Consider the following 11862-nt stretch of genomic DNA (forward strand, 5'->3'; position numbering starts at 1 on the left):
CAAAGCACTTCACATTGAAGGGGGTAACTCACTTCAACCACCAGCAATGTGTAGCACCACCTGGGTGGTGCATGGCAGCCATGTTGCACCAGAACGCTCACCACACATCAGTTTGAGGTGGAGAGGGAGGAACCATTGAGCCAGTTACATGGGGGTGATGAGGTGGCCAGATGGAGAGAGCCAGGTTGGGAGTGTTGCCAGGACACTGGTGACCCTCTACTCTTTGTGATAAGTGCCATTGGGTCTTTAATGACCACAGTGAGTCAGGACCTCGGTTTACCGTCTCATCTGAAGGACGGCATCTCCTACAGCACAGTGTTCCCATCAGTGGTGCTGTAAGTGGGTATAATGTTATGAAGATTCTAAGGGCACCAGACTAGAGGGGGCGCCACAACGGTGCTCAATTTTATAAATTTATTTCTAGTTTTTCCCCTTATCCCACCTGATTACCCAATGGTATCTGGACAGATCTTGTCAAAGACCTCTCTGATTCGCGATCCACAGGAAGGACAGATCCACAGGAAAGAGCCCACAGATTCAATCCGGGCTATGGTGGTATCACATTCCTTTTTGTAAAGAGCACTTTATATGTAAATTTGTCAAACTAAGAAGATGGGTCCCTTATTGGAGAAGCTGTTGATGAGGGGATTTTGGGGCAAGCTGGTAGCATGGGATGAAGGTAGAGGAAGGGGTTTAATGTTGAGAGAAATCAGGAAATTAATAAAATAATTATTTGATTAATTAAATAAATAAAGGGTGCTCAGTCATATTCTTTATAGGGGCGCAAAATGCCTGGTGGCACCCCTGGTCCCCGTCACTGCACTGGGGCACTGGGATTTGATATTTGTTGTTTTTATTAGGACCAGAGGGAAGACTGCCCCCTACTGGCCCACCATCACACCTTCTGGCAACAACACAGGGTTCCCTGGAGGTCTCCCATCCAAGCCCACACCTGCTTAGCTTTCGTCATTTGGCAGAGCCAGGGTACATGTTGGTATGGCTGCCGGCAATAATATGACATTTATCTCCAAAATGTGGTTCACATCATTTGGACTGTGTGATCAGAACCAGAAGAGCTGAGGAGGGTCAGAAAGTGGTTCACATCATTTGGACTGTGTGATCAGAACCAGAAGAGCTGAGGAAGGTCAGAATGTGGTTCACATCATTTGGACTGTGTGAACAGAACCAGAAGAGCTGAGGAGGGTCAGAAAGCGGTTCACATCATTTGGACTGTGTGATCAGAACCAGAAGAGCTGAGGAGGGTCAGAAAGATGTCTGTGAATGTTCTCATTCATCCAGGTTATGGTTATCCAAAGCAATTGAATCGAGTGCAACTGGACTTGGTATATATCCGTGAAGACGTTTCGCCTCTCAGCCAAGAGGCTTCCTCAGTTCGGGCCTTTCTGACTAGACCAAGCTAGTCTGACTGGCTGGTGATGAGACTCAGATATTTATCCTCTTTGGAGTCGTTATCAGAGCTATTGATAAGCATGGCTCTTTTGTGTTCCGATGTTTAGCAATGCCCATCATTATCAGAGGTATTGATATGCGTGGCTCTTTGTGATCCGATGTTAAGTAGCGACGGTCGTTGGGGGTGTTAGTTTCGACTTCATTATTCAGTGGTCATGAGAGTGGTTGGAGCCGTTAGTGAGCGACTGTTGTTCTTGGAGGCTAGGCTTCTTGAGTCTCCTGGGTAGAGATGAAAGGACGGCATTGTAAGTGGGAGATAGGTGGTGTCGCAGACCTCCTCCTCTGTTGAGGGATGGTTTTTCCAGTTTCACATAGATGGCTTCCTTCACCGCTCTTTCAAACCATCTATCTTCTCTGTCCAAAACGTGTACGTTGCTGTCCTCGAAGGAGTGTGTCTTCTCCTTTAGGTGTAGATAGACTGCTGAGTCTTGTCCTGAGGAGTGTGGCCTTCTGTGTTGGGCCATCCGGTTGTGTAGTGGTTGTTTGGTTTCTCCCGATGTATAGGTCAGTGCAATCCTCATTGCATTGTACAGCATACACCAGATTCCTTTTCCGGGTGTGTGGTACACGGTCTTTGGGATGAACCAGTCTTTGTGGGAGTGTGTTGCTGGGTTTGAAGTATACCGGGATGCGGTGTTTGTTGAAAATTCTCCTGTGTTTCTCGGAGACCCCAGAAACATACGGGATGACTGTGTTATTCCTTCTGTTCCTTTTCTCCTCGTCGCTCACCCGGTTGGTCTTTTTGGAACGTGTTGCAGTTTTCACAAAGGTCCAACTGGGATAGCTGCAGGTTTTTAAAGCTCCCCTCAGGTGTTTGTGTTTTTCTTGTTGGGCCTGAGTGCTGCTGGGCACATAGTCAGCTCTGTGTTGCAGAGTTCTGATGACGCCCAGTTTGTGTTCCAGAGGGTGGTGTGAGTCGAAAAGTAGATATTGGTCTGTGTGTGTAGGTTTCCTGTAAACCCCAATGTGGAGGCTCCTGTCTTCCCCAATGTGGACGTCACAGTCCAAGAAGGGCAAACTGTTGTTCTTTACGTCTTCCCTTGTGAACTTAATGTTCTTGTCCACTGAGTTGATGTGTTTGGTAAACGCTTGCACCTCTTGTGTTTGGATTTTGACCCATGTGTCGTCCACATATCTGAACCAGTGGTTCGGAGGTGTTCCTCTGAAGGAGTTCAGGGCCCTGTGTTCTACCTCTTCCATATATAAGTTGCCCACAATGGGCGATACTGGTGAGCCCATTGCACAGCTGTGTTTCTGTCTGTAAAACTGGCCCCTGTATTGGAAATATGTAGTGTTCAGGCAAAGGTCCAGTAGTTGGCAAATCTGGTCTGGGCTGAGGTTGGTCCTATCGTGGAGGGTGTTGTCACGTAGCAAACGTTGCCTCACAGTTTCCAAAGTCTCCATAGTTGGGATGCAGGTGAATAACGTAACGAGGTCACGTCGTAGGATATCATGGTTTCATTCGGTTCCAGTTTTATGCCTTGGACCTTGTCCACAAAGTCAATGGAGTTTTGGATATGGTGAGGTGTTTCGCCCACTAAAGGGGTCAAGATGTTGGCTATATGTTTGGCAATGTTGTACGTGACCGAGTTTATGCTGCTGATGATGGGCCTGAGGGGGGTTCCATCTTTATGGATCTTAGGGGGTCCATATATGCATGGAATGTTATCTTGATGGTAGAGACGGTGGTATTGTATCCGATCAATGGTTCCCCCTTTCTGTAGTTTCTGTAGGTACTCTGTTATTCTCCTCTTGTAACCACTAGTAGGATCGCGTCTCAGATGTTCATAGGTGTCGGTGTTGCTGAGTAATGACGTGGTCTTGGCGTGGTAGTCTGTTGTGTTGAGGATAACCGTGCATCTCCCCTTATCTGCTGGAAGGATAGTGATGTTTTCGTCCTTGCTCAGGGCTGTCACGGCTTTCCTTTCCTCATGGTTAGGTTGGAAGGAGGGAGTTTCGCATTGGACAGAGCTGCTGATACCTTTAGCTTAAGCTGTTCTGCCTCGGTTTCCTTATGGCTGATTCTGTGGATGTGATGAGGTCAACTATAGGTAGTTGTTTGGGTGTCATAGCGAAGTTCAGTCCTTTGCCTAAGACCTCCTTCTCTGATTGGGTAAGTACCTTGTCCGACAGATTCTTGATCCATCTGTCCTGCGTTCTGTTTTGTGTGGGATGTTCTGTCCTTTGTCTCCAGGTAAGTATATCTGCGTGGCTAGTGTTGTTGGTTCGTCGCTGTAAGTTTTGAAACTTCCTTGTCTGCCTTTCTTTGGTTTTGTGGTGTTGAGATAGTTGGGCTTTCCTGGTGAAATCAGTGATCCTCTCCAAGACTGCACCAGGCAAGTGAGATGTTAGTTGCTGGAGTAGTTGGTCAGATTTCTCCTTCAGCCCTTCAATAGTGAAATGGACCTGTCTCACTCTTTCATTCAGGAGTTGATTCTGTGCCTTCTCTATGATTCTGTCTGCTCTATGTCCTTTCATTGTGGTACACAGGTGCAGGCTAGTGGGTATGAGCCTGTGTTGTCTGCATCTCAGATTGAATCGCAAGTGGTTTCTGTAGTCTGCAATCTTCCGAGACATCCTTTCATATTCCCTCACCATTTTAAGGGTGTCAGACCCAAATTGTTCCGCAACATGTCTGTGAATGTTCTCATTCATCCAGGTCATGGTTATCCAAAGGAACTGAATCAAGTGCAACTGGACTTGGTATATATCCGTGAAGACGTTTCACCTCTCATCCAAGAGGCTTCATCATTTGGACTGTGTGATCAGAACCAGAAGAACTGAGGAGGGTCAGAATATGGTTCACATCATTTGGACTGTGTGAACAGAACCACAAGAGCTGAGGAGGGTCAGAAAGCGGTTCACATCATTTGGACTGTGTGATCAGAACCAGAGCAGCTGAGGAGGGTCAGAATGTGGTTCACATCATTTGGACTGTGTGATCAGAATCAGAGCAGCTGAGGAGGGTCAGAATGTGGTTCACATCATTTGGACTGTGTGATCAGAACCAGAGCAGCTGAGGAGGGTCAGAATGTGGTTCACATCATTTGGACTGTGTGATCAGAACCAGAAGAGCTGAGGAGGGTCAGAATGTGGTTCACATCATTTGGACTGTGTGATCAGAACCAGAAGAGCTGAGGAGGGTCAGAATGTGGTTCACATCACTTGGACTGTGTGATCAGAACCAGAGCAGCCGAGGAGGGTCAGAATGTGGTTCACATCATTTGGACTGTGTGATCAGAACCAGAAGAGCTGAGGAGGGTCAGAATGTGGTTCACATCATTTGGACTGTGTGATCAGAACCAGAAGAGCTGAGGAGGGTCAGAATGGCGGAACAGCAGAACAGCTCAAAGTTGAATAAAATGACTGGTTGGTTAGAAAAATGAACACCGAGTCAGAAACCGCGTTCTGTTCTGACATGAGCTGACTGCACTGTTCGGCTCATGTTTGGCTCAGGTAACCTTTGACCTTCAGTCAAACTGAATTGCAATGACAGATGACAACTGTGTGTGTGTGTGTGTGTGTGTGTGTGTGTGTGTGTGTGTGTGTGTGTGTGTGTGTGTCCTACCTCACAGCGTCCAAGTAGGCCTGTCTCCTGCAGTCTGGACCAAATGCTCTGGACTCTCCCAGCATGCTCTGGGTGGATGTATGTGTTCCCACACATACACTGATGTTTCAGCATCAGACTGTCATACACCACACCTGACACACACACACACACACACACACACACACACACACACACACACATCATTAATGTGAGATATAATGAGAGAATTCACACACACATGCAATTATACACACACACACACACAGATCCACCCACCTGTAGTGAACAGATGCTTTATGGGGGGCAGTTCTCCGAGTGGACCCCCACCCAGGGAAGAGGCAGCGCCTGCAGGTGAGGACTGGGCTCTTCCCAGAGGTCTGTGGGGCAGACCCCCCATGGACACCGAGGCTTGGAACACATTCAGCTGCTGCAGGGGCTGATAGAGAAGCGTGGATGAGAGAGGAGGAGAGGGCAGGAGAGAGGAGGAGAGGAAGAAAGATGGAGATAAAGATGGAGATAAAGACGGAGATAAGGATGGAGATAAAGATGGATGTAAAGACGGAGATAAGCATGGAGATAAAGAGGAAGGTAAAGATGGAGATAAAGACGGAGATAAGGATGGAGATAAAGATGGACGTAAAGATGGACATAAAGATGGAGATAAAGATGGAGGTAAAGATGGAGATAAAAACACAGATAAGCATGAGAAAGATGATGGTAAAGATGGAGAAAAAGATGGAGATAAGGATGGAGATAAAGATGGACGTAAAGATGGAGGTAAAGACGGAGATGGAAAGAGAGGCAGACATGAAGGTGGATGGATGAAGAGGTAGAGAGAAAGGAAAAGGTAGATAGATGATTCATAGCTTATGACTCAATCACAACTGAATCCATTCACTGAAAGAGGAGGAAACTGTGTGTGTGTGTGTGTGTGTGTGTGTGTGTGTTACACACGTTATATACAGAAACACACAAACAAACTAGTCTCTCTCTCTCTCTCTCTCTCTCTCTCTCTCTCCATGCTGAGAGCTGGTGAGTCATCTGGTGTGGGTGGGCAATGAAGAACTATCGCTCTCTCTCTCTCTGTCTGTCTGTCTGTCTGTCTGTCTGTCTGTCTGTCTGTCTCTCTCACACACACATGCAGAATATATCAGTCTATCACTTCATATCAGTCTGTCTGTCTGTCTATCTCTCTCTCACACACACATGAAGAATATATCAGTCTATCACTTCATCTCTCTCCCCACGGGTAGTGAGGTGGTTGAGTCACCGGCTGATGATGTCACTACATCCTCAACATGATCGATAGCATGAAAAAACAAGACACACACACACACACACACACATACACATACTATACACACACAGAGGCAGATAGACAGACAGACAGACACACAGACAGGGACTGTACTTGTCCATAAGCAGCCGTTTCTTCTTCATCACACTCTTTCAGCTCGACAATCTCCCCCTCTTCCTCCTCCTCTTCCTCCTCCTCCTCTTCCTCCTCCTCCAGTTCACTCTCTGTGCTCTCCCCCTTCACGTACACGCCAGCACACTCCCCCTCTGTCTTCACGTGCACACCGAGCCGCTCGGAGGGGGGTGGGGTGTCGCCTGAGCCCTCCTTCTGAAGTCTGATTGGCCCAAACAAATACATGAGGGCGGGGCATCAGATTGGGAAACCAAAAATGAATTATCATCAGGACAGTCACAAGTTTTCCTTTCTACATGCTGTGTAGTGTATCAATAAATGTGTGTATATATACACACACATATACATACATACATATGTGTATATATGTGTATATATATATGTGTGTATATATATACACATATATATATAACTTAGTTAAATGAAACACTCAACGGTAGGGAAAGTGCTCAACAAATAAACAGCAAAATAATTAATAAATATAAAATAAAATATATTATATCGTATATATAAAATAGTATATAAAAATATAAAAGAAAATAAAAAAATATATTATATATATTATATATATAATTATATATATGTATGTGTATATGTATATATGTATATGTGTGTGTGTGTGTGTGTGTGTGTGTATATATAATCCAGTGAGTCAAGTAAATTCTTTATGAGACAGTACAAGCCTGTTTCATGCCATAAGCAATCATCAGCTATCAATAATATATATATATACTTCTGTGTGAATCATAATACAAGTGGTAAACATCATCTTATGACCAGTAAATGTGATTAAATAACTAGCAAATATCATGACATCCTATCTCCAGGCCATGGTGAAGCCCTACACCCCCGCCCGACCACTTCGCTCTGCTGCCTCGGGACGCCTGGTTGCCCCGTTGCTCAGAGGCCCCTGCTGCCGATCGACCCGGTCCCGGCTCTGTTCTGTCCTGGCCCCACAGTGGTGGAATGAACTCCCCACTGATGTCAGGACAGCCGAGTCGCTGCCCATCTTTCAGTGCAGGTTGAAAACTCACCTCCTCAAGAACTACTACCCTGTTACTTGCTCTTAGCACTTATTGTCTTCACTCATTTAAACAAAATCTCTTTCTTGCACTTTTACTTTAGCACTGGTTTTGCTCTTAGATGCTTGTTTAGATGCACTTATGACCTCTGATGACTAGTAGTTCTCCTGATTTCCTACGTTAGATGATGCACTTAAATATCATAGTATGACTAGTAAATATCATAATATGACTAGTAAATATCATATAACTAGTAAATATCATAGTATGACTAGTAAATATCAGCGTATGACTAGTAAATATCATAATATGACTAGTAAATATCATAGTATGACTAGTAAATATCAGCATATGACTAGTAAATATCATAGTATGACTAGTAAATATCATATAACTAGTAAATATCATAGTATGACTAGTAAATATCATAGTATGACTAGTAAATATCAGCGTATGACTAGTAAATATCAGCAGGGGCTGTTGTCCTTGCGTTGTTCCTTCTGTTTGGTCTCCTTTGACTCAGTCAACTTACAACTAACTCCATCTTTCAGAAAGTCTCACACGTCTTGACTAAACTTGAGGTGAGTCAGTGGATTAGTGATGCCACCGGCTGCTACTGACACCATCATGCTGTCATGGTGGAGTGAGTCAGAGAACTTCTCATCCTCCTCCTCATCCTCCTCACACCATCACATTAAAGGTGTGTGAGTAATGATGTGTGTGGGTTTACACGGTGCTCTTCACCTTTCAACAGTTCTCTACCTGGCCCAATGTCTGGAAGACCTTTGTTAGGAAAAAAGGTCCGTACTGATGCTCGCTACTTTTGAAGACATTTGGAATCAAAAACTTTTATTGTTGACTTGTCTGTTTCAGCCATTCACAGGCGTGCAGCTCTCTGCTTCCTGCTGCAGGGGCTGTGTTGGTGTGTACTGCTGACTGCTTCATCTGAATGAGATGGGAATCTATCCAGCCATTATCCGATTCACTGATCCTGCTCTCAGGGTCCCGAGGATGCTGGAGCCTATCCCAGCAGTCATTGGGCGGCCGGCAGGGAGACACCCTAGACAGGCCGCCAGGCCATCACAGGGCCCACACACACACACATTCACACCTAGCGGCCGATTCACCTGACCTATATGTCTTTGGACTGTGAGAGGAAACCGGAGCCCCCGGAGGAAACCCAAGCACACACGGGGAGAACATGCAAACTCAACACAGAGGACGATCCGGGATGACCCCCAAGGTTGGACTACCCCGGGGCTCGACCCCGGGGCTTTCTTGCTGTGAGGCGATTGCGCTAACCACTGCGCCACTGTGGCGCCTCTATCCAAGCCATTTACAAAATGTTAAAGTTTTCTACCACCATTTGTTACCCAGCCACACTCTATGTACCCCAGACACATTGTCGATGACCAAAACCCTTCGTTAGGGACCTGTTCTTACCCGAAGAACAGGAACTAATAAAACAATAAAAGTTTCTATTTGGTTTCAGCTAGGATTTAGACAGACGGATACCAGACAGACATAATGGATGTAGTAAACCTGTCACTGTTCCTGTCACTGACCAAAGCTACGACAACTACGTGATGACATTTCCATTGCACCAGTGGTGGATCTAGAGATTTTTTCCTGGGGTGGCAAAGGGGTGGCAAGACTGTGTCCCACAGGTGGCAGCTGCCACCCCGTAGATCCGCGCCTGCATTTCACCAACATTTTTAAGATGAGAGATTTTCCGTTGTACTCAGTTAAAACACTGAGCCCTGCTGGGAGCATGGTGGACCAGTGTGTTTAATGAGAAAATGAAGACCGACTGATAAACTGGAGACTGCAGGTTTTTATCGAGGAACTAACAGTGAGTGACAGCTCAAACCCACCAACTACCAACCCCTACCTGTGAAGCCCCGCCCCTCCTTCCTCCTCCTGCATGTCATTGGTCTCTGTAAGCTCCTCCTCTGTTTCCTCCGGATGTGTTGGTGGCTGCCTGGGAAGCTCCACCCCCTTGGATAAAATCTACAGAGAGATGAATTAGATTAGCCCCACCCCCAAAATCAAGGTGTCCTGTTTTTACAATGGGACTCAATCAAACTCCTCAACCTGGACTGACTGGCAGACTTTTAAACAGGAGCAGTTTCTCCATCTTGTCAGGTGTTCAATGTCTTCATTATGAGTTTTGATCTCATGGTTGTCCATACCTGCCATCTCATAGCCTGGGTAGAGATGTCGACTGTATGATGAGTGAGCAGGCAAACTATTGAGTCATCAGCATAGAACATCTGAAGCAGCAAGTCAAATTACGGAAAGAACACTATTTTATGGGGAAGTCATGTGTGATCAGAGAACCATAACAATCAGTTAATGCAGTTCTATAAGGACTCGAACAGTACTGAGATGCTGACCACAGCTTGGTAACTCAGGTGCAAGATGGACTAGAGCTGAAAGGCATTGGGGAGACAGACAAAAGGACTTTTTTTTTGTCGATTCCCCCCCCCCTTTTTTTTTCTCCCCAGTTGTACATGGCCAATTACCCCACTCTTCTGAGCCGTTCTGGTCTCTGCTCCAGATGGGGTGGAGGGCTGCAGACTACCACATGTCTCCTCTGATACATGTGGAGTCACCAGCCGCTTCTTTTCACCTGACAGTGAGGAGTTTCACCAGGGGGACATAGCGCATGGGAGGATCACGCCATTCCCCCCAGTTCCCCCTCCCCCCTGAATAGGGGCTCTGATCAACCAGAGGAGGCGCTAGTGCAGCAACCAGGACACATACCCACATCTGGCTTCCCAGCTGCAGACACGGCCAATTGTGTCTGTAGGGACAACCGACCAAACCAGAGGTAACACGAGGATTCGAACTGGCGATCCCCGTATTGGTAGGCAACGGAATAGACCGCTACGCCACCTGGACAAAACGACTCTTGATCAACCTATTTCTATAGTTTGATATTTATAATACTATCACACATGTGAAGTCTGGTAAAGCACTGGCACATGATGGGTTTCCCCACTGAGTTTTAAAAGAGAGTTTCTGCAAGGCTGACATCCCTTTTACACAAAGTACATGCTGAATACTTTTTCAATAACACCCTACCTACAGCCATGGCCCAGGCTACCACATCTATAAGGCCGCTGAGGTTACTTGGGTGTGATAACAAGATTCTTGCGAGGGTGCTGGCTGGCAGACTAGATGTGATTTTACCTCAGTTTACACAGTGACATCACACAGGGTTTACACAGTGACATCAGGTGGTTTACACAGTGACACCAGACAGGGTTTACACAGTGACATCACACAGGGTTTACACAGTGACATCACACAGGGTTTACACAGTGACATCACACAGGGTTTACACAGTGACATCACACAGGGTTTACACAGTGACATCACACAGGGTTTACACAGTGACATCAGACGGTTTACACAGTGACATCACACAGGGTTTACACAGTGACATCAGACAGGGTTTACACAGTGACATCACACAGGGTTTACACAGTGACATCACACAGGGTTTACACAGTGACATCACACAGGGTTTACACTGTGACATCACACAGGGTTTACACAGTGACATCAGACAGGGTTTACACAGTGACATCAGACAGGGTTTACACAGTGACATCAGACAGGGTTTACACAGTGACATCAGACAGGGTTTACACAGTGACATCACACAGGGTTTCCACAGTGACATCACACAGGGTTTACACAGTGACATCAGACAGGGTTTACACAGTGACATCAGACAGGGTTTACACAGTGACATCACACAGGGTTTCCACAGTGACATCACACAGGGTTTACACAGTGACATCACACAGGGTTTCCACAGTGACATCACACAGGGTTTACACAGTGACATCAGACAGGGTTTACACAGTGACATCAGACGGTTTACACAGTGACATCACACAGGGTTTACACAGTGGCATCACACAGGGTTTACAGTGACATCACACAGGGTTTACACAGTGACATCAGACGGTTTACACAGTGACATCAGACAGGGTTTACACAGTGACATCAGACAGGGTTTACACAGTGACATCACACAGGGTTTCCACAGTGACATCACACAGGGTTTACACAGTGACATCACACAGGGTTTCCACAGTGACATCACACAGGGTTTACACAGTGACATCAGACAGGGTTTACACAGTGACATCAGACGGTTTACACAGTGACATCACACAGGGTTTACACAGTGGCATCACACAGGGTTTACAGTGACATCACACAGGGTTTACACAGTGACATCAGACGGTTTACACAGTGACATCAGACAGGGTTTACACAGTGACATCAGACAGGGTTTACACAGTGACATCACACAGGGTTTACACAGTGACACTAGACAGGGTTTACACAGTGACATCACACAGGGTTTACAC

At 46.1% G+C, this 11862-nt stretch overlaps 1 protein-coding gene across 4 annotated transcripts in view; it reads right to left on the reverse strand.

Moving 5' to 3' along the window:
• hdac5 (histone deacetylase 5) overlaps window positions 1-11862 on the reverse strand; it is a 139462-nt gene that overhangs the window by 32036 nt on the left and 95564 nt on the right. For all 4 annotated transcript variants that reach the window (XM_056287375.1, XM_056287374.1, XM_056287373.1 and 1 more), the window contains 4 exons: window positions 9363-9481; window positions 6432-6651; window positions 5297-5456; window positions 5039-5172 (listed from right to left, as the gene is read on the reverse strand). In XM_056287375.1, coding sequence (XP_056143350.1) covers window positions 5039-5172; window positions 5297-5456; window positions 6432-6651; window positions 9363-9481 — 633 coding nt within the window. The remainder of the gene's footprint in view (window positions 1-5038; window positions 5173-5296; window positions 5457-6431; window positions 6652-9362; window positions 9482-11862) is intronic.

Source organism: Lampris incognitus, chromosome 10 (genome assembly GCF_029633865.1).
Source record: "Lampris incognitus isolate fLamInc1 chromosome 10, fLamInc1.hap2, whole genome shotgun sequence".
NCBI lineage: Eukaryota > Metazoa > Chordata > Actinopteri > Lampriformes > Lampridae > Lampris > Lampris incognitus.